The sequence below is a fragment of the Oenanthe melanoleuca genome, chromosome 4 (genome assembly GCF_029582105.1).
Source record: "Oenanthe melanoleuca isolate GR-GAL-2019-014 chromosome 4, OMel1.0, whole genome shotgun sequence".
Taxonomy (NCBI): domain Eukaryota; kingdom Metazoa; phylum Chordata; class Aves; order Passeriformes; family Muscicapidae; genus Oenanthe; species Oenanthe melanoleuca.
This window is the reverse complement of record NC_079337.1, coordinates 41,371,362-41,394,007: the sequence shown is the minus strand read 5'-3', so window position 1 is coordinate 41,394,007 and position 22,646 is coordinate 41,371,362. Positions and strand designations below refer to the sequence as shown.

Sequence of the window (22,646 nt, the reverse complement as noted above, 5' to 3'; positions counted from 1 at the left end):
CCATTAGATCATTGACTTACCTTGTGTGTGAAAGCAAAAGGGAAATTTCACCAAGGAAGACACATAAGGATTGCAACCAGTAGTTTTGCAGATGACAGGAAAAAAAAAAGCCCACTCTTCATCATAAGCAGGAGTTGTGAATATTTCCACTGCAAATTTGCAGTTTATACTACACAAGTCCTCTCTGAGATTCGACCTTAAAACAAAGACTGATAAACATTTCAGATATAAATAATACCTGGTATTCTAATTGTTTCAAGGAGGAAACACTTTTAAAATATCCTTATATTATAGCAACAAAAATTATCTTTTTCTTAATTTTTTACAGGTAATGGATGACATGTTTATGATACACTGATAATAAAATAAAAAGAGATAATGAAATTTCACCATCTTACTCCAGCCCTGGGCCCTACTGGCTTCTTTATGCTAACCAAGTGCCCCAGGGTGAGGTCTCAGAGCAGGGTCAGGCAAACAAGTCTCCAAACTCTGCATGTGTGTGTATTTATGAGGAGCATTATGCTCCTTCTAACTTTTTTTGTGTGGATGCAGATGAAGCCTAGGTTTCCTTTAAGTAATCGGTAAATACTCTGCTCTCACATCTGCTGTGGCCCTGTAGCTGTGGTCAGAGACAGAATTTTTATTCATTTTCATTCACATTGAAATGTGGTTGTGTTTACTATGGGATGTGTCTGTGATCTCTGATAGCCATTATTTTTCCCCCGTTGAAGTCCAGCCTTGCCTTGCATCTATCTTTGTGGCCCCTCCCGTCATTTTCCTCTCCCCTCTCATCCAAGGAAATTTCAAACAACGGCTTTTTACAGCTCATTGTGGGCAGAAGCATGTGCGGCAAACATCAAGGTTATCACCTTCATCTCTTGGCTAGCAGCAGAGACAGACATGCTCCGTCCCTGTGCTCCACACAGGCATCCGCGGAAACTGTGGAGCCGCAGGTTGGACCGGAGAGACCTCCTCTGTTATCCACAGGACACAGGTTATCCCGAGCGATTGGGAATCTCCTCGGAGTGGCAGGCTGGTACGAATGCAGCAGCTGGATGTAAAAACGTACTTTTTCTGTCTTAGGCCGGCACCGTTCAGCGCCCTACGCGCAGCCCTGGGCTCACCCGTGACACCGCCCGAGCGGCTCCCGCTGCTGCGCCCTGCCCGCCCGGCCGCGGGCCCCGGGGCAGCCAGCAGCCGGCCGGACATGTGCAGAGCCTCGTACGGCGGGGGGCGAGCCGCTCCATGAGCAGTGAGCCCCGAGTGCCCCCGAGCGTTCTGCGGCAGCCCCTCCGCTCCACACACGGGGTGTCCGGCGGGGCGGGGCGGGCGGCGGCGGCGGGAGCGGCCCAGCCCCGGCCCGGCCCAGCCCGGCCCCTCGTCGCTGAGGCGCCCCGGGCCGCCCTCGCCGCGCCCTGCCCGCCGCCGCCGCGCCGCGCCGCTCCCGCCATGCGGCTGTGGGTGCTCCTCAGCCTGCTGCTGCTGCAGGAAGCGCTGCCACACGGTGAGCTCTGCGGGCGCCGCGGTTTCCCCTTTCCCAGCCGTACCCTCCGGACCCGGGACACCAGCGGGAGCCGTCGCGGGAGGGGGAGGCGGCGGGGCTCCCGTCCCGCTGGGCAGAGGCGGAGGGAAGGCGGGATGCTCGCATGGTGTGCGGCCAGCGGGTCGCCGAAGCCTCCCGCCGAAAATGAGGGTTTGGGTTTCGGGGAGAGGCGTTCGCGGCAGCCCCGCTCCTCCCGCCGCCCGCTCTCCGGGATAAGAGGTCTGAGTCCGCGTCCAGTCCCGTGTGGCGCCTGAGGGACGGTGATGGACGTGGGACAGCGCTGGACGTGGTGCTCGGGTGCAGAAAAAGACCAGAAAAGTTTTTTGGCTTTGTGTATCGTTGTTCGATCGAGAGCATCAAACTTCACTCATAACTCCGCTTCAGGCTGTGGGAAGGTCTTGGTGGGGAAAGGCAAGTTTTTGGCAGGGGACATTCATAACTAATTCGTGACTTACGTAGACTTAAACTAGTAAAAGAGAGGCGCTTTCCCTCTTGCAGAATGTGCATTAACTTAATATACTTAGTCGGAAGAAGCACAACAAAAAAAAAGTTCCAGTGTTTTTCACCGTGGAGGGGCTTGGGAATCAAGGCCTGTGTAGCCCGTGGAAGGGTTTGTAGAGAAATGAGGAACAGGATCTTAGGTGGGTGATGAAAGGGAGAAGCAATTACCACAGGTACTTCAGGAGGTTATAAGGAAAACTTTCTTGTAAGAACATGAAAAATCCTCCACCCTGAGAGCTGTTAAACATAGAGTTTGTCAGAGGAGAATGTAGAGTCTCCAGCCTTTGGGAAAGTCAGAGCTCAACTGAACAAGGCTCAGAGCAGCAGAACAGATATGGGAAGAGACTTCCAGGAGCCTTTTCCAGTCGTTTTTCTCACAACTACATGCAGAGGAATTGCACTGTGGATCAGAGTGGTGTGGGAGAGGGTTTCTGCTAAAAGATCTGGTCTGTGGGTATACCACATGAAGAAAAGTGTTTTCTGTTTGAGAAGTGGACAGTAAAACCACAGAATAAGTAATGAGTTGGGCTGGAGATTTCCCCAGTCTGTGTCATCAGTTTGTCATGTTTATACCGAGGTGTGACTGGGTGCTTCCCACTCTGCCATCCAAAAGCTTAGCAATGGGAGAAAGTAACCAGGCATATTTAATAAGAATTTCATGTCTAAAGCTAAATGTAGAAGTCCTAATGTAGGAATTGTAATTTCAAACTAGTCTTCCTAATTTATCTTATTTATGAACTAATGAAATACGCCCCTCCAGATTGGCTCTGTGTTTGGATGATTAACTCTTCATTTGAAATATCACAAATGATGACATCCATCCAGCTTGTTCTGTTATATTACTTGTAATCACAAAGACTCTTTCCTGATATAGTAATCCTGCTGGTTAATTATATTTTGTGGTAACCTCACAATTTATTTTTTATTTATATTTTTAAATTTATTTTTAAAATTGTGTGGTAACCTCACACAATGGGCTGGTTGACTTTGTTCTCTTTCTTGGAAAGTCTTGTAGATTGGATAAGGAAATGGAGGTGAGTGGTTTGATTTTGTGTCCTCTTCACCTTAGGTGATGCTGTAGCAGATAATTTAGTTACCTGGCATAGAAAGACTGCATTCAGCTAGGACAGAAGACAGGATTGTGAGGTGCAGAAGTGGTGGTGTCAGGAGATATCTGGGCAGACTTACAGGGGATTGTTGGAGAGGAGCATGGCCACAGCTTGCTTGGAAAATCACCTCTCCAGAAGGTGCAACAGAGGCAGAACCAGGTTTTCTGTGTGGGAAGATGAAAGTTCATCTGATGTGTATCCTGAAATGCCCCTGCTGTCACCTGCAGGGAAATACAAGGTCAGGCAGACAAGGCTCTCACTGACCAGCTGGGAGTGTGGTGTAGGAGGAAAGTGTTCGGGCTCACTGAATTGCGGAAACGTGGAACAGAGGGAGCTTGTGTGCAGAGAAAAAACTTCGTTTGACAAAATCAAAACCAGGCATCTGGCACTTAAAATTGAAAAGCTTTCATAGGGGAGTCTTTAGCAGTTTCTTAAAGGCAGAGTCTCAGGTGTGGCAGAGCACACAGTGTGGGATGAAGTATTTCCTTGGGGTGAGGTTGCAGGATCCATGTGCCTTTGAAATAGTGTCAGGATCGAAGTTGGCAAAACGTAGTGGAAATGTCAAAGAGTAGTTTGAACTTATTTCAGTAGGGTTTGATGGGGGGAAAAATGAAAAAGGATGGCTGAACCAAAGCTTGTGTGCTGCTGCAGAGTAATCTGGAAAGTTTAACAGGGAGCTGGAATGGCCAATTTGAAATGGGAATGTTTATTCAAAAGTCTTATCAAACCTGTCAGTGGAACCTCCCAATACTATGGCACAGTGGTATGATGGAATTCCACTAAGGTGGAATAGCTTACCCAAGGGAGAAGTGGAAGTATGTACTGAAGAAACCTTTAGTGTTAAATCTGTTTCCTGGTGGGTTTTGATGGTGAAAGTCACCAGGACTGAAATACCAGCCCTGTGGAGAAGAACCAACCTGGTAACTGACTACCCAGTATGTAATGACTGCTCTGCTAGGGAAAATCAGGGGGGCAGCAAGGACTGGATAGAAAAGCAAAAGGAAGAACTTCCCCTCACTTGGGTGGGTCAGCCACGTCAAGGTGTGGTGCAGAATGCAATTGTTTAGATGCCACAAATAATGACTTAGAGCTGCTATTCAGAGAGCCCCTCAGAATACCAGCAATTCTTGACTTGATCTGGAGCAGTACTCAGGTAATTGGATTCAGATGTTGTGGAACAGCTAGACTCTAGTTCTAATATTCTTGCAGGAATAATAAAAGACAAAGAAACCACTGATGTGTTTAATTTTGGAAGGAACAATTTCATAAGAGGAGGAGGCTTCTTAACTCACATGTGGGTTAAATATAAAAAACAGAATAAAGCAGACAAAAAGAGTTTGAGAAACATCTTACAGAAGGATAAAAACAGCCAAAATTCCTTTTTCTACTTCTGATGTACCATGGTAGGGCAGGGAGACATGGCTCTAAAATTTTTATGGCTGATAGGAACGAGGGATAAAAAAGCATGTATATAAAATAAAATTTAAAAAGTTATCTGTGTGCACCCGTGTTCACTATGGAGATGCTTAGAGAGGTTTTAATGGAAAATAGTGGCCTTATAAGCATAGAAGAAAGTTAGAGTGCAATATCCTATGAAGCACTGTAAGAGCAGACTCTGAAATAGAATTTTTCTCTGTGGGGAGAATAATTAGAGGACATCTCATTAACATGCCAAAAGAATTAGTGACAGAAAAAATTTGCAACAGAAGCTGTGAAAGTGCCATGATTTTATGATATACACCTGAGGTGTAAAAGAAATTTGAATCTGAAATCGGTGAAGCCTTAACCCAGGTGCATAGCTTGTCATAACTTATCATCTTTTTCCAGAGAAGAACAATGAAGATGGTGAAGGGTCTAAGTCCTACAAGGAGTGGCTGAGGGAGCTGGAGTTGCTTAGCCTGGAGGAATGGAGGCTCAGTGGTGACTTTATCACTCTCTACAACTCCTTGAAAGAAGGTGGTAGCAAGGTGGGGTTCTTCTCCTGGGCATCAAGTGGCAGGACAAGAGGACAGAGCCTCAGGCTGGGCCAAGGGAGGTTCAGGTTGGACATCAGGAGGAATTTCTTCACAGGAGGTGTGATTAGACATTGGAACAGTCTGCCAGTGGAGGTGGTGGAATCACCGTCCCTGGAAGTGTTTAAGGAAAGACTGGATGGCACTTAGTGCCATGGCCTAATTCACATGGTGGGTTTTGGTCAGAGGTTGGACTTGATGGTCTCAGAGGTCTTTTCAACGGAGTTGATTGTGATATCACTACGTATCACTGTATTATGTCATATAACTATACCTTTCCAGGGAAATGGAATATCCCAGTATATTACAGTATTTGGGAGAGGTAGAGGCACAATACAGATGTCTGTATTCTGTAAACTGAATTGCTGAAAAGTCAGTATGGCTTTGGCATGACTGCCCCCCCTTTTTTTATTTTTCCTTTGAGAAGTTTTGTTTTTCAGATCTGCTGTGGTTCTCTGATGACTTCTTGTAAGAGTGTGGCCATGGATGAGTTGGTTGATGTATTTGGATTCCCAAAGGCTTTTATTTGGCCCTTTGTAAAGGATTCCTTGTGAACCAATGTACTTTGAGACAAGGGAAGACCTCTCATGGAACAATAACTAACAGGAAATTAAGGGTAGGAATTAGTCTTTTTGCAGTATGGCTAGAATTGCTTTTATCCAGTTGAATTTAACAGAGATCTTGTAAGGCACATGCTTTTCAGCATGTTTAAGTATCTGTAAAAGAAAAGAAACCTGTCAGTAAAGAGTTGTAGAGTGGTCTCTCAATTTTGAAAGACTGGGCAGGGAAAATCAGAGTTCAGATTTCATGTTGGTAGACACTAAGTAACACAAACTGTTTTAACTTCATATATGTCTTGATGGATTTCTACTTATGAATTTTTAACCAGTAGTTCCTACTTAGGAGGGTGATCTTGGAATTACACTTGATTATTTTTTTAAAAGTCAGCTGCTAGTATTGCTATCTTGAAAAGTAATGAGCTGTTTAGACAGGAAAGAAGACACTATGAATATGTACAACTGGATCTGAGAATACCTTGAACCTGTCTGCTTTTGTGTTCTTGCCATCACCCAAATGTGGTGTAGCTGAACTGTTGTAAGATGTGTATTCTTTACAGGAACAATTAGACAGAGTAGAACTTGTCAGTCTAGAAAGAAAATGATTTAAAAACTCTCAAGTTTTGTAAAAGTATATGTGTTGGAGAGAATGTTGTTGGAGAAACAAAGATATTTATTTAATACAAAAACTAGAAAGCATCTAGTATGTATGTGTAATTTGTGTAATTTTCAAAACTGACCAGACAAATCAATGTAGGAAAACATCCAAGGGCAATATAATAAAAAAATATTAAAAAAAAACCCAAACCAAACAAAATCAAAAACAGCCAAGCATGATAAAATGATGACAACTGTGGTTCACAGACTCTTTGAGCTGAAGGTTCTTGGAAGCTTAGGAGAGTAGTATCTAAGGAGCAGAGATGGTTGCCCTGTTCTCTGATTGGCATCTGACACTAGGTGGTGTCAGTGCAAGTGATTTTTGACCTTATCCTCTGTAGCCTTTCTAATATAATGCAAGGAAAAAAAAAAGTTAGAACTTCCTGGCTTATAAATTTGGGCTCACAAGGCACTATGTTGTTTAAAAGAAATGTTGTACATTAGCCTGGACTTGGAGAAGTCAAAGCTGATGCGGTGCAAGGTGTCCAGCTGGGGTTTGAGGAGAGTCTCAGGAGCCATCAGTGGCAGGAATCTGGAAGTCCTGCTGTTTGTACTGGCAGCCAGTAGCAGTTTTTATTATGCTGAGTATATGAGTATGCTGAGTTTTTTCATTCCAGAGGGAGCTTGTTGCTTGGTTTGTACAATGAAATACCTCAGTGTTTCCATGTGGAAAACAAGAATTAGCTGTCAGGCACAGTTAGTGGTGTTTCTGGTGTCTGGCAAAAGTAGCTTTAGGCTTGTCTCACAAAAGGGCTGTGCTTCCTGATGTCAGTTAAAATTGGAAATTTTTGTTTGTATTTTTAAATATTTGAGACACCTCACTCCGTTTCCTTTGTTTCTTAAGGCAACTGGGCGTCCCTGTTGTCTCTAGGAGGTAATGAAATCTCTTACTGTTTGTCTCTAAATAAGATTCTGTCTTTTGGACTGTCAAAATAAATGGGTCTTGTGGAGAAGTGACAACATAAGTAAGTCACCTTCAAGTGACTGAATTATCACTTGCATTTCAGTAATTATTGTAAATGAAAAAAAACTGCATCACTATCAATATTTTATAAATTAAAATAATAATAAATCGTGAAGTTTTACACTTGTGAGTTTCACATGTGTCTCTTATAGATGTGTGGTGTGTGAAGAGGTCAGCAGAAGTGATGGGCACAATGACATGAATGTGGAGAGCTTGTGTGGCAACACCAGGAGGTGGAAATTACAAAAGTGGCTGGAGATGGGAGTGCTGTATTTCTTTCCCTTACCATTTATAAAGTTTTCATACCTTGCATATTTCTCTGTTTATGTAAGTATAGATTTTCCACATGTTCTTGAAAGCTCTCTTTTTTTTTTCCCTTTTTCCCCAGGAAAATGGGTCGTGGCAGACTTCAAAAACTTAAGGAAATTAACTAAGTTTTATGCATCTTTTGGTGGAAGAACAAAACTTAAGTTATTCTCTGGGATAATAACACTTTTTTCCCCCCAAAAGACTGTATAAACTTTTTCTAATCAGTAACATTGCCTTTTTTTCTTTATTTTACCAGTTATTGCGAAGAGTAAGCGTCCCAAAGAACCTGGAGAAAACAAAATTAGGCCCGTTAACAAGAAAGTAAAACCCAAGACTCCCAAAATGAAGGAGAGAGAATCTGTGGACTCCTCTTTGAAGTCCCAGTCCATACTGACACAGGTGATGGATAAAGGTCATTTCCAGAAACTAGCTGCCACCCTAAGCCTGGCTGCAGGACAAAGCATAGAGCTGCGATGTAAGGGGAGTAATGTTACTTGGAACTATCCTTCTTATTTAGATACCTTTAAAGACTCCAGACTCAGGTAAGCTATTTTCCATGTTTTTGCAGGAAAAATGCAGAACTTTTTTTCCCTTACTGTCTTCAACATCACTGGTAGTTTTCTTTGTTTGTTTATGTTTTTGCACACAGTGTTCTATCTAATAGTTTTTATTGTCAGGAAAAAGTATGAGCAACTTTTAGTCACCACCAGTTACTTCCTTGTGATTGTGGGATAGTCTTACAGCACGTGAACTCTGTTTCCTTCAGATGAATCTAAAATGAAGGTGATGTTCCCCATTGTGCTCCAGCCACAAACAGGGAACCATATTAGGGTTGGTCCAAAGTAAAACTCTCAAAATGTGTGAGTGTGCATGTCAGGTGCTCACTACCAACTCTGTTGCTCTGCAGAGACCTGCTTGTGTTGGGCTGTACTGGTTGCTAATGTGGCTATCATGTGAAGGTAGTAAGATTAATTTCCTGAAGAGACTCAAAACAAGATCTCTTAGCAAAAAATACACCGGCCTTCATACTAAGGAGCAAGTGAGAGTAGTGGTTCAGTCAGAGTTGCCTTTTCATGCAAAATGAAATTGCAGGGCTTGTGTTGCATCAGGGTTTATATGTTGAGGATTGTCACTATAAATTGAGGAAAGCTTTTTCTTTCATCTTGTGACATCTTAATGAAAGCCATATAAAGATTTGTTAGAGCAGGAAGAGGAGCTGACTGCCCCATCATCTGAGTGTCCTTTTGCTCTGAAGGTCTTTTCTGACTGTCCATACAATGCCCTCCTCGTTTCTGAGGATAGTACACATAGCTAAATATAGATTAAATGTAGTAGTTTAGCTCTATATTAGAAAGAGGAGAAGCATATCAGGAGCTTAAGGATGTCTTCTACAGGCATTTTATTGCTCTGAGAAATGTTTGTTTTCACCAGCTATTTTATGGGGACAGTGAACCACTGTGAGTGATACCCAAAGGAAGAACTGTTAGGAGCTGAGATGAGAGGGCACAGAACTATGAGTCAAGATATCAGCTGCTCTTGTTCTGTTGTTCCTAAATTAAGTACAAGTGTCTATACTCTCTCTAAGTAACTCAGGTTATCTGAATCTCAGTGATCTAGTCACTTAATTTACAGGTGTGATATTCCCTTAAAATCACTCCCAGTTAATTAGTTTTTCAGATATTCTTTCCATTTCTCTTTCCCAAGAGGAGTGTTGATGAATGGCTGTTACCCACTGTGATCTCTAGCACATCCTCCTGTATTTCATGAGCCAGCTCTCTGTGCAATTATTTGCTTGTCCCTTGTTGGCTGAAGCACTCAAGAGCTACCCTGGCTGAGTGCAAGGTGTCTTCCACAGTAAGGTACAGCAGCAAGCCAGTTCCTGCTGTGGGCTTATCACAGCAGTATCTGTCAGAAGATCTTGTGGCTGCTATAAACTGCTACTGCTTATCCTTTTGTAAGGCATACTTTCTATCTAGGTTTCTTTCAGCAGGTGGCGTTTATTAGCTGCAGTACAGACCTGGCCTCCCAGCAAGCCAGAGCTGGATGTGCAAATCAACAGGGAGCATGTGTGTATGTGGTGATAGTTGCAGTTCTCAATTCTGTCTTAATGTTTTGTGCATTTGCAAAGTAGGTTGCTGGTGTGGTTTAGTCCTGTAGACCTCCAGGCCATGCTGAGTGTCAGAATCTGGCATTGAAGAAGGCAGGGAAAGTATTCAGAGGTTTTGGGAAGGAGTCTGAATGCTTCTTAATTGGTTATTTGACTGTCTATTCCTCTTATGCAAAATTAAGTGTTCTCTGTTGATGTATGGGGGGCAAAATACAAGAAATTGAGATAGTTTAGGAAAACAGGATAAAGATTTCTGTGTCATGATTGTGTAATTTTCTGTTTTCCACTTTGAAGTAGTTTGAAATCCTGTTGCCTCAGCAATTTACATTTCCGTACTCAGTCAACAGTAGTAATTTAACCGTACAACAAACGTTAGTTACGCCACACAAAGTAAGTGCAATAAAACATTTTGACTGGGTGGATGTAACTTGCCTAAGCATTTATTTTCTTTTAGAAGTATGTAAGGCATATACTTAAGGATCTGTATTGAAGTAGAATTTTCATTGCTTTTGAAATAAGTTGTTAAAGTAATAAGGCTGTGTTTGACTAAATCAGCAGTTTTGAATGCAAGCAGAAGAGCCTAAAATTAACTAGAGAAATTTGAAACTTAGATTAGGAGCAGATTTCAGAGTCATGGAATAGTAATAACTTATGGAGACATTAACCACAGAACCCTGTGCAGTTACATGTTCGTCACATTTTTAGCATAGCTTTGGTAATTATCTCAAGGTTTTGCTGTAGTTCTAATAGGTGCCTGTGAAATAATGCCTGCTGTAGAGAATGTGAAATTTGAAATTTGTGTTCTGTGGTTTCAGAAAGGTGTGATGGAATTTTACTGGAAGTACCATAAAGGTGCTCTGTTACTTAGCTCAGTTGTCAGCGTTTGTAAGTGAGCTGGCACCAGAAAGGGTCAGCAAAGCTATGATCTTTCAAGAGAAGCTCAGATCTTCCTCATGGCATATGCAAGACCAGACACCAAGCATCAACTGTAATAGGCAATTTAAAACATTTTACTAATACATAAACCTCATTATTTTAAAACAAAATTACGAATATATGGCAGAGAGGGGAGATTCAGAAAAATTATTAGCAAGTAATAACCTACAGCAGAAATGGTTTAATCATCTAGGTAGATAGGTGTCCAGTATCTTCTAACGTTTTTTGAGTACTTAAAGACCAAGAGTAAGATAATCCCTTCATTACCAGTTAGTGAGGTGTGGGGCAAAACCCAAGCTAATTAACTGGGCTGGCCCTTTTCTACCTTAAATTTCCATGTGAGTCTTGCTGGATTCAGGGCACTGGTGCAAACCAGAATTGATGGCAGCAACAGGGGGATGTGATGGGGCCAAGAGGAGGTAATGGAATATGAAGAAGAAGGGGGTTGGTGTGCCAGAGGAAAAGTGAAAAGGAGGAGAGACACTTGGGGATGAGATCTCTGCTGTTGCTGGGGATTAACGACTACGATTCTTCTGTTCATTTTAATGTCCCTATAGCAACAGATGCTCAGGCATCCAAGTCTTACTTTTCCCTTAAATAATAGAAAAGATGTACAAAATCAGCTACTCTGGCATTTTGGCTTGCAGCTAGTTAAATTTAGCATCAATGTCATGTATTTTCTATGGGTGGTTGCAAAAAGAAGGAGGGATAAAAACCAGATGTTTTGCCTCTGTGCTATGCTTACCGCATTTTTAACTCACTCATATGGTAAGGAGAATACAGCAACCTGGAGGATAATATTCCTTTTCTAAGGAGGAGGAATTTAATTAGAAAAGCCATTTCTGTAGTATTAGTGGCTATGCTTTCATTGAATTTTTCCTTGTAGCCATACTCTACAACCTGGTAAATAAAATGTTTTGCTTGCTGTACTAGAGAGTCTCAGTTTGTAATAGGTCTGGAGCTGTTACATGTGCTAAAATTATCATATCAGAGGGAGTGAGACATGCTGAGTGAAAGGAGGAGGAGGACTCTTTGGCTTCTTCTTGCTGAGATGGAGCAGAAATTTTGCCTTTCCACTGCTCTAACTGGAGTACACAGCAGTACACACTGAAACAATTTACTTAGCTTTAGAGACTGTAGTGTGCCATACAACTCTGAGAGAAAGCTCAAATCATGTAAACATGATTCCCAGCTTAAGGACACACACAAGCTTACTTCAGAACTAGCCTATTATCTGTAATGCTCTCTTGCTTTGTGCAGCACATAAATAATTTTTGTCTGAAAATTTTGTGTGCTGGCTGAACTGGCCAAAATGGTGGAGGTGTTAACAGTCAGAGGTTGCTCTTGCACCCCCACTGTGGAAGGGCTGGAATGCTGTTTTGTAAGACTGTGAATAACAAATTAATGACTGGAGGCTCACCCAGAAACCAGATCTACAACATATGAGAGGGATGAAAATAAAAATAAGAGCAGGCGCATTTTCCCTTTACCAAGGGTTTATTGCAGAAAGCTGCTCTGACTTAACACAGTGTCTGTGCTGCCTGATTGGAGCATGGGTCTCCCCCCTGCTGAAGACCAGCTGCCTTTAACTTCATCTGATAAGTAAACTCACATGGAATGGAGCTGCCCTAATAGAAGAAGCTGGGGCAAACAGCTGGGCATGCATCACATGTACATTTGTGTGAGAGAAGGGTGTCTGCACAGGAGCACTCACAAATATTGAGGAAACTGGGTGTTGTAGGGGCCAAAATTAGACTGTTTTCACTGAATGCAGACTCCCACTGGTTTAGTGGGATGCCAGTTGTGCTCATGTGTATAACTGAATTTGATTTTGTTTCTTGTGCTTTGAAGTTTGAGAGCTAAGGGTTTTTTTCTTGTGTAAACAGCGAGATGTTATGTTCCTGTCCTAGTGAGCATGTATTTGAGATAAGCTCGCTTTTGTCAGTATGGATGCAGCTGCTTGAGAGGAGTTTGGTAGATGGTCCTTGAGTGATGCTATGTACACTGTTTTTATATATTTTTTAATATAAATACATATTTCAGCATCTAAATGTGGTGTCGTTTTCTGGCAAAAATCCTCTGAACTTTATTTAAAGTTTAATAAGATGAATGTATGGAATAAGATTTTGGCCTACTTTTCTAGTTTCTTTAAGCAGTCTGGTAATGTTTGTATATACAACATTTTTATTTTGTGATATCTACAATACAGCAGAGTTTTGGCTTCTAGGTCAGATTTCCCAGCATCTAAAATACTCATGAAATACTAATGAAATAATAAGTTACCCTGGAAATACTTGTCAGCTGCAGGATTTATCATTTTTACTTTATTTTATATGGCCTGTTTTGTCTGCTTAATATGGCCATGTCTCAAGTTTCAACACTTACACTTTCAAATGCCAGGTTTTGTTATTGCATGTTTGTGGATGACTACCTTGCTAGGTTATTTCCATTGATTACTGGATAGCTTGTTCTCAGTTAAGAACACTCTGTACAATAATTAATTAACTCTGACCATATTTTGCTACCTGTTGGGATTTCAAGCTATAACTTCTGCATTAATGATTGGAGGCAAAAGTGTTCTGGCATAATGGTTTCTCTGTATTATTGACATCCAGTACTTGATCCTTGGAAAACATTTTATTCTGAGATAGTCATATAGCATGTGGAATGTGAGCTGGGAAACTAAATAGTAATAATACAGACTGGGACATGTTTTGAATTTATCTTTTCTTCCTATTTGGTATGATACACAGGATGTTCTCTTGCACAGATAGGAGTCTCTCAAATGTTATCCAAAAACTGAAGATGGTTTATAATGTAAGTTAGTGTATGTATTAAAAATTGAAAGGCTACTGTGCCATGATTAAATGATTCTAAAAAATGGAATCAGACAAGGTTGTGTAGGACAAATTCATTAGTGGGTAGGAAATGTGATTTGACTGTTTATTGAGGCAGGCCTCAGAGCTGCCCTGTGGTGGATCCATGTATTAATGGTATCTGAGGGCTTACTGGAAAATACAATTCTCAGTTATCTCTGTTTGAGGTGTGTATTTTTGGTGTGTTTTTAATCTCTAAGCTGCTAGCCTGACTGAAGGCTAAGTGTTGGGTCACATGAACTGCTGTTTGTGACTGCTGGTAGTTGTGCAGACTGCTAGCAGAACACCTGGGGACTCAGAACTTCTGGGAAGCACATGCAGCTGAAGTGGTGGCCTCTGCTTAAACAGGTATTCTGCCTGCAGTGGAGAGTTAAGCAAAACAGAGCATTTAGGTACACTCAGGCATGTTTGTAGTACTGCTGTTAGTCATGGGGTGTTTTAGAGGACAAAAAATTTCTTCAGAGATGCTAATCCCAGAAAGAAATTATTCAGTTGGGTATCTGCCTTACAGAAGAGCTGCCACCTTAGTAAGAATTAGGAGGATAATAAATATTCAAAAAACCCACAGTTGAATGAGTATGAGAGCTGTTCAGACCATGCAAGCTGTGTATTTGTCAAAATCCCTTTTAAAACAGTAAAAAGAAGTTCATTATCAAATACTTAAACTTGGAAAAATCATTCCTGACTTAGTTAGAAAAGAAATTACATTGTAACTCAATGACTTGCAAAGGAAAGAGGGAACCCTTCGTGACCTAGATCTACTATCATGGAAGGCAGCTGGTTGAAAACATTGTAAGGGTCAGAGCAGCAGCAGAGTGCATCAGTACTGCCACATAGCTGTGCTGACAGAGTTCCCTGAGAACTGGTACTCTTGGACCATTGCTTTTGCAATCCATCAAAAGTCAACCCAGCAGACTGCCAACCACATCACCATCTTAAAAAGACATTAAAAAAAATAACAAGATGAGACTGTAGCTGCTGTGTTTCATAAGATAGGACCTTTGCCCCTTAGGAAAAATGGCAGTATACTTGTATATGTCTACATCTTTATAAATATTTGCACGTTTGCAAATGTCAGTCTACTGAGAGATGTGCCTGGGGAATTCAGGAGGTGGGGGGGCGGGGAAAGCAAATCAAGTCTGAAACAATCACACAATCACACAGACTGAATTTTGTGTAGTTACATGATGGCACTGCCAGTACACCTCCAGCAGTTCTCAGGGTCTTGGTCTAAAATAGGCAAGGGATGTGGAGGAGACTCCAGTGAGGTGACTTAGACCACAGGAGTAGGTGATGCAAAACTTGCAGGGCAAATCCAAGCTGAGGTAGCAGCTCTTTGCAAGTGGAAACTTGGACCAGTATGTTAAGGATTGGTAAAGTATTCACACTGAAAGCAGGCAGAAATTATTAAACAAACTCTCAGTAGAGTACCTGCTACTAACTGCTTGTGAATTATCTTTGTTAGATATTATTGAAGTAGTGCTACAGTAATGAAGAAGGACTGATACGCATGTGGGTTGACTTGTAGAATGAAGGAAAGGGCATGGACAAACTAGGACAAAATATAAATAAACATATAACCTAGAACAGTCCCAGCCCAATTTCAGAATAGAGACTTGAAGGAATCCAAAAATGAGCTGTTCAAGATGAAAACTTGCAAGCTCTTATATACAGTTAAAATCAATAAAACTACTCATGTAAGCAGTCTCTACTGGAGCAAAAGGGAAAGTTGCAAAGAGCTCTGAAAGTGAAAAGTGGGTCAGTTGCAGAGAAGGAATAAAAAAAATCAAAATGAGCTGACAGAAATATACAAGGAAATACATCTGTGCTTGACTTTGCCTTTTGTTTTTATTTTTCCACAGCATAAAGCAGCTTGACAGATATAGTCAGCTGATCCTTGCAAACTCCACTGCAGCAGACACGGGTGAATACAGCTGCTGGCTTCAGCTGTGCAGTGGTAACAAATGCAGGAAGGATGAGACTAGAACAGGGTCAACATACATCTTTTTCACAGGTAATTAACTCACTGGGGGATTATTAATGGAAATATATTTGCTGCTAAGGCAGGAATAAAGCTACATCAGTGATTTCACTGTCAAGATTTTACTGCCACAGTTTTCATCTATTTTTAGTGGATGTTAAGGAAGACTGTGCTGGTGGGCAGAAAATTATTTGCTTAGTTGTGATTTTTTTCGGAGTCCATTTTCCCTACATATTATGCAAAATATCCAAAGTAACAGATAATGCAATGAAAAGCACATAACTTAGGAAATAGTAACACATTTTCTGAGGATTTTCTACAGAATTAGTAAAAAAAATTAGTTCTTGAAAATGTGTCTTGATAAAGAAAATAAATCTGTGAAGAAGATTCATTTTGTCATTTTGCTGCTTGATAAAACAAAGCTGAAATCAAATGGTTCATTTTTTCTTCTGGAAACTGTTCTGAATAACAAAACAACCTTTGATGCCTCGTTAGAGCTTAAAGTATTCGTGGCTAGAAAATGTTTTAGTACAAAATGTTAAGATAGGATTGTTTGCAATACATTTTGGAGTTAAATTGGATCATGAGACAGAAGTGCTTAACATTTTTAGGATACATTCCTTAGGCTGGAATAAATTTCAGTTAAATTATTATGTAAATGCTTATGCTAGAAAGATGAATTTCAGATTTAAATTTCCAAGAAGGGTACCAATTATGGAAATACTCCTTAACTGTGATTCTGAGGACACTAAATATTTCATCTACTTAGGACAGAAAATCAAACATCTTGCCTAAAAGCAGAGGTATCAAAAGTCTGTAGCTTCAAAAGTATCTTTTTTCCTAGCAGTCCTTATCTTACCAGTGGTGGTGGGATCCAGATGAGTACTTGGAAGTTTACTAAAAGACATTCCAAAGATTTTCTTAAGATTAAAAAAATACTTCGTTGTAATTTTCAATTTAATGGTTTTTAATGCAAGCAATGTTCTTTTTTTTTGTGTGTGTGCATATTAAAATTAAACCAAAGCTTTTTGTTTTAAATGTTGCTCACAGCTTTTTTCTCTTGTCAAATGTACTTTTTCTTCTGTTAAACCACAATGTAAATATTTCTGTAATTATGTCAACTCTTCTGCACAGACAAAGAGGAACTTTTTGTACCTACTCCCAGTTATTTTGAGATTGTCTACCTGAACCCAGATAAACCTGCAGTCATCCCATGCCGTGTTACTACTCCTTCAGCAAAAGTGACTCTTCACAGGGAATTTCCAGCAGAAGAAATTGAGACAGATGGAACTGATATTATTTATGATGCAAAGAAGGGTTTTGTCTTCCAGCACCCTACTTCTGATCATAAAGGTATTGTCTACTGCAAAGCAGAGTCACAGGGAGCACCTCAGATTTCCATCAAGTATCACCTACTGTATGTGGAAGGTAAAGTGCAGTTTTCTCTGTGCTTAAATTGATTCTTCTTCTGCTGACATTAAGAAAATAATTTTTAGAAAATAAAATAAATAATGTAATAAAAGTTTAAAAATCTTGATCAAAAGTATATGTGGTAAACTTTTTATCAGGTTTAAATTCCAGCAAGTTTCCCAGTTTAGAGGGGAAAGTTGCAGGTGTAGAGCACCTGTTGCATTAAGCAAACTGAGTAAAAAATTGACTCAGTTTTATCATTGTATTTAACTTCAGCAGCTAATTTTCTGTTTCTAAACAGTCTTTTTGTCTCAGTTCCCAAGGGCCCACCCTCAGCCACAATTGCAGTGTCGTCCAGTAGAGCTGGACTCAGTGACAGAGTTCATGTCATCTGCACAGTCCTCGGGGAGCCAGACGTGGATGTGAACTTCAGCTGGCAGTATCCAGGGCAAGAGGTAAGAGGTGTATGCCTGCCTGAAATGGTTTGTTCTTCACAAAGGCAGCATTTTGAATGTTCTTGCCAGTTCAGGCATGCTGGCAGGAGGAGGCAGCATAGCCCCTTTCGATTTCAGCCTGTCTTCCCCTGAGAATCTCCCTGAGAAGTAGCACAGGGATGACGCTGGAGAGCCCTGTTAATGAAAACCGAATTCAGCAAAGCTCACTCCTCCCTCAGATTTCCATTCCAGAGATACTTGGCCTCTGGCAGCATTTCCAAAGAAAGCCTCAGACGGGGTCAAAGCCAGCCAGCATCTAGGGCAAGCCACAAGGCCCACTGATGCCTCTGCATTTGATATCCCTTCTTTCTCTGTGGCTTGGGTGCTTGAATTATCCCAGCACAGAATTTCTAAGCTTGCCCATATCCAGAAGCAGAATCTGCTTCTGTCCAGCCTCATCTGAAAGAATCCCCAGGAAACACAATGTGAATCTGTGGTTTCTTTTCTTGCACAAAATAAGGTGATTCTTACTAGCATCACTGAAGGTCCCCTCTCTTTTCCCTCTAACCACCCTTGCCTGTTACAGCAGGAGCTCATCTCTTAATCAGACTCATTCTAGTCCCAGCTTGGCCTCCCAAAACTCTCTGTCTTGTCAGTGACCACCTTAGTTTTGCATCTTTCCCAGGCTGCCCCCAGCCTGGTGTGCTGGCTGTTATTGGCCCAGCTGCTCCCACTGGTTTTACAGCACCTGATCCATGCTGGCATGTACACATTAACACCTCTCTGGCACTGATTGAATATAAACAGCTAAAGCATGCAGGGTGTCTCCCTTGTTTGCTGTGGATACTAGAGCTGCAGTGCAGGGCACATGCACTATCAGCAGAGGACTACACCTTCTCACTGCACCCACCTGTGGGGGTGAGAGAGGCTTTGGCCTGGGGCCTGAATCTGCCCTGGAAAGGGCTGATGTGCTTATCCACTAGGGTAAACTGTCTCAGCTCAGCTGTGCCTGGGGATAGGGAGGGGAGAGTTGTATTTGAGATTCTGCCCCAACAAAAGGATCAAGTAAATGTCAGAGTAGAAGCACTAAGCACTATATGCTTAAAATTTATTGAGAGTGTTCACATACTGCAAAGAAAGAAGGTGGGATGGGAGGAGAAGAGGCAGAACATCAGTGTTGCTGGTCATACAGACCTTTTATGCAAGAAAAAGGACTAATGATGTTCTGAGATTCACTGGATGTTTCCATTCACGCTGTTGCCTTTCAGTGCTGGGAGCTCAGTGATAGTTTTGTCCCAGCCCACATCACCCAGCAGCTGGGCTCTCACCTACTGCCTGACTCCTGAGCAGAATTAATCCTTGCTTGTCCCTAGGTGTGGTGCATTGTGGAGACCCTCACTTTATCTCTGTAGTCAATAGCCTCGCCATCTGCTTTTTTCCCCACTCAATTTTTTTTTTTTGTTTCCCCTTGCCACTCCCTGACAATTGCATTTGCTCATTCACCTGCTGTGAATGCATACAGATCCACCCTTAATCTGATTCTGTGCAACAGGCTTCAAAGCAGAAGGCAGTTAGTTTGAGGAAAAGTGGACTAGCAAGAGCCCAACCAGGCAAACAGGGTCCACCTTGCACAGCCTTTACCTTCACTTTCAGTAGGGTCAAGGAAGTTCCACTTGCTATATTTAAGAACTAACTTAGACTTGAATTAGGTGTGCAGTATCACTTGATTGTAGGTAGCACTTAATTTTCAGGCTTGGAAAAGGAGGTACTGCTTTGCTAAATGGCTTAATTGCTTCTAAAGTTTTAAGAATTTCTACGACATTTACAGCTGCCAAGAATTTTTATATATTTTTTTCTAAAGCTGATAATGCCTGCCACTTCCTAGGCATTCCCTGACTACACTGTGATTCATCCCTTAGTTTCAGGAAGACTGAGAGCTGCCTTTGTACTGGTCATTTTGCAAGTGTGAGATTATAGCTTTGACTCTGCACAAGTGTCTAACTCACTCTGTTGCTACATTTAGCTTAAGCCTTGTATCATTCATATTGGTAAATAGTTAATCCGTCTGTTTCATGAAGCAAGGGAGGTTGGTTTCCACGCAGAAACCTCTCTCTTGCATTTTTATCTCAGTTATTGGTATAGCAGAAGCCACTGTTCTTAAAACTGCTGACTAGCAGCTGCTGGATTTTGGAAGAGACTGCCTTAGTCTATCTTTGGGTCAAATTATCTTATCCAGTATTTTGTGACCTTCTGAGGTGCCAGGCAGCACCTCATAACCAGTCTATTAGAGAATTCTCTTATGCAATTTTTTAAAAAGTCTTTTATTTTATAACAAAAAAAAAAAAAAAACAACCTCCAAAAAAGTGTTTTTCAATATAAATATGACTCTGAAGTTACATTTTGGAAAACAGTATATGAGGATTAACTCAGAAGCATTTGAGAATTGTTATTGTTTGTTTCTATATTACCTTATGTAGTGTTTTCTAAAACTAAAGGAGGAATTAGTTTTCAACATGTGACTTAAAGCTGTCCCGTGCTAAAAGAGAATGAAAGCTCAGTCAGCTGCCTCATGCCTGCTGCCTTCTTTTTGAGACATGCCTGAAGTCTGAAGATGAGCTCACATATCTATCCTGACACCTCCCCCAGGATATCTCACCTATTTGATCAGGTTCCCAAATGCAACCTTAGTAAGTGGCCTAAAAACTGAGCTCCAGGCAGGGCTTTGGCAAACCCAGTATCTGTGCTTGGAGTGGTAGAGCCATTGTGTTATCCTTATTTGGCATAGATTATTGGTACATTAATATTAATGCAGGAATATTGCTGCAACTGCCAGACACCTTCAGTTCCCTCACTTAGGGCTGACTTTTGGATATAGGCTCCTACTCTCCAACCTCTTGCTTCAAGGTGATGGGGTGGTGTCACTAAATACACTCTGTGGAATCACCTATTTTATGTAAGTGGGGGGTTTTTGTTTTGTTTTGTTTTGTTTTTTAACAGTCTGGGAGGCCTGTGATTACTCAAAACTTCTGGAGATTGATAAACAGAGGAATTGGACATACTACAAGAATCTCAAAGAGTGTTCTTCTTGTGGAGGATTTTGAAGACATAGATGTGGGAAACTATGTTTGCATAGCTCAGAACCTACAAGGAGAAACAACAGTAGCTACCAAAGTTGAACTAAAGTGATAGGAAAGACTTCTGGACGTGGACTGACCTGTATGTTATTTGACATTATTGCCATGAATTTTCTTTATTATTGTTTCAATGTAGCTTCTCTCTGTTTCTTTTATATGTCAATGCATTCCATGTTGACTAGCTTGACAGGCCACAAGAGAGTTCACTCTGTCCAGCAGCAGTGAGTTGTGAGTTAATGAAACTACGATGAAGCATTAAAGTTTAAGTCTGAACATGCAAAGGGCGTGTGCATATTTAGAAACAGGTGCTCTTTGGGCTTTCCTTTGCATTTGGTCTTTTCTCTCAGACTCTTGCATGAGGTCAACCCACTGTGTGGAGCATGCAATTTTAACATTAAGATTACTGTACATGTTTAAAATAACAACAACAAAAAAGCAAACTAAAAAAGCCTCGTAACAAAGTTAGCCAATAGCAGTTGTTTATTTTGCAAGAATAATTAAATTTTTGAACATTATGAAAGCATAAAGGTGTGTGCTCATTTTCATGTATGTGTAAAGACAAACACAAATACAATTTTTGCTCCTGGTGAAGATTAATACCCTCTAGCACCTTAATATATATTTAATATCTCCAGAGACTTGTTAGCAGTTGGGTATGTTAAACTTCCCTTATATTGTTGCATTCTTATAACCTTACAATATGTAGCTTACTTAGTAGTTCACTTCTCAATAGATTTCTGGTGTTATGTAGTAAATTAAGTAGCAAATTATGGTTGCTAAAGGTAAAACTTGCATTTATTTATATATTAATATTTACAGAAGGGGGAAAAAAGCAAAAAAGGAAACATTATGTTAATGTCAGTTTAACAGCAGAATTTCTTCTTAGGTTAATAACAAGTTCATTGTATTAATTTACTTAAGAGAAAAGGAAAAATATTTTCATTTACACAGAACTATACCTGGATAAATAAGCCACTGCTTCTCTCACCCTGGGTTTAGTTACCAGTAAAAGGAAAGAACTTGCCAGAGGAGAAGGTAAGAACTTGATAACAACATTGTTGGACATTTTGGCAACGTTTTGGGGTTTTTTTTCCTTAGTCTCAAGCACCAACTTTATGTGGGCTAGAACTTCCAATAAAAATCTACTCCTTAGTAGTGAATTGCCAAAAAAAAAAAGAATGCTAGCCATTTTATTCACAAGACAAGTGAAAACCAGCTTATTCTCAACACACAAGGAAGCAAAGCAGGAACTGGTCCCTTGGTCACACACTTCCCTCTGTCTCAGCCTGCATTTGACTGGAATTCCTAAAACTTCCTTCTGCTAAAGGCCTGAGGTAACCCTGTTCTCCAGATAATTCAGACCTTTGTGCAGATGTGTACAGGACTAGTTGGAATAGTCACAGCTCTTAAGTGCTAATGTAGAAGTGGCAGCTTCCCAATAAAGTCAATGATCTGATTAGTAGTGTAGCTAATGCAAACATTAAACAGGCTTGCCAAATGTTTTTTCTTCAGCATGCAGGAACCTAAACAAATTTAACTGATAAGAGAAATACCCATGGTCAAGACTGAAATGGTTCCATGCAGGTCTCATGTAGTAGGCTACATGGAGAACACTCCCCAGGAGTTTTTTCATCTCTGGCCTCTGAAAATAAGGTATCTAAAAAAAAAAATAAAACGGCATGCAGTAGAACTAACTTTGAAGGTGTAAGAGGCAAGGTTAATCTGTTAAAAATGTATCAAGAACATTACACTGTAATCCAAAGGACTAAATAGGTTATGCAGTTTCATAGTAATACCTTAAAAAGTTATTTGTACCATTTTTTAGGGAAAAAATATCCTTGTACCATGTGATTTTTTTTCATTCTAAATTAACAATCCTTAAGCTTCTAGATGAGACTGTGTAATATGTTAATTCCTTTTTGCATTTTCATTTCTCAGGCCAATGTCCTTCCCTTTGAACTAAAGGAGCTCTACCAGCTTTTTGAATTTCAAAGTGCATTTGAGCCTGTAATTCAACAACTGATTTCCTTCAAAGTCTCTGGGAAGTGGGAGATCATCACCTGCCCACACTTGTTCAGCAGCACAGCGAAGGCATCACTGCCTTGATGGCAGTTTG

The 22,646-nt window shown here is 40.9% G+C and overlaps 1 protein-coding gene across 1 annotated transcript; it reads left to right on the top strand.

The window, feature by feature from the left end:
* Positions 1-1,392: 1,392 nt before the first annotated feature.
* PDGFRL (platelet derived growth factor receptor like) lies at positions 1,393-21,709 on the top strand. The gene is made up of 6 exons (XM_056489444.1): positions 1,393-1,504; positions 7,909-8,194; positions 15,434-15,585; positions 16,687-16,980; positions 17,278-17,417; positions 20,394-21,709. The coding sequence occupies exons 1-6, from the start codon at positions 1,450-1,452 to the stop codon at positions 20,580-20,582; spliced, it is 1,116 nt and encodes a 371-aa protein (XP_056345419.1). The 5' UTR covers positions 1,393-1,449; the 3' UTR covers positions 20,583-21,709.
* The last annotated feature ends 937 nt before the right edge of the window (positions 21,710-22,646 follow it).

What these genes read in the sequence shown, in the direction of transcription:
- PDGFRL (XM_056489444.1), top strand. Translation starts at nt 1,450, where the DNA reads ATGCGGCTGTGGGTGCTCCTCAGCCTGCTGCTGCTGCAGGAAGCGCTG. An exon ending in GCAGGAAGCGCTGCCACACG is followed by an intron (nt 1,505 to 7,908) that starts GTGAGCTCTGCG and finishes TTATTTTACCAG; the next exon opens with TTATTGCGAAGAGTAAGCGT. An exon ending in TTTAAAGACTCCAGACTCAG is followed by an intron (nt 8,195 to 15,433) that starts GTAAGCTATTTT and finishes ATTTTTCCACAG; the next exon opens with CATAAAGCAGCTTGACAGAT.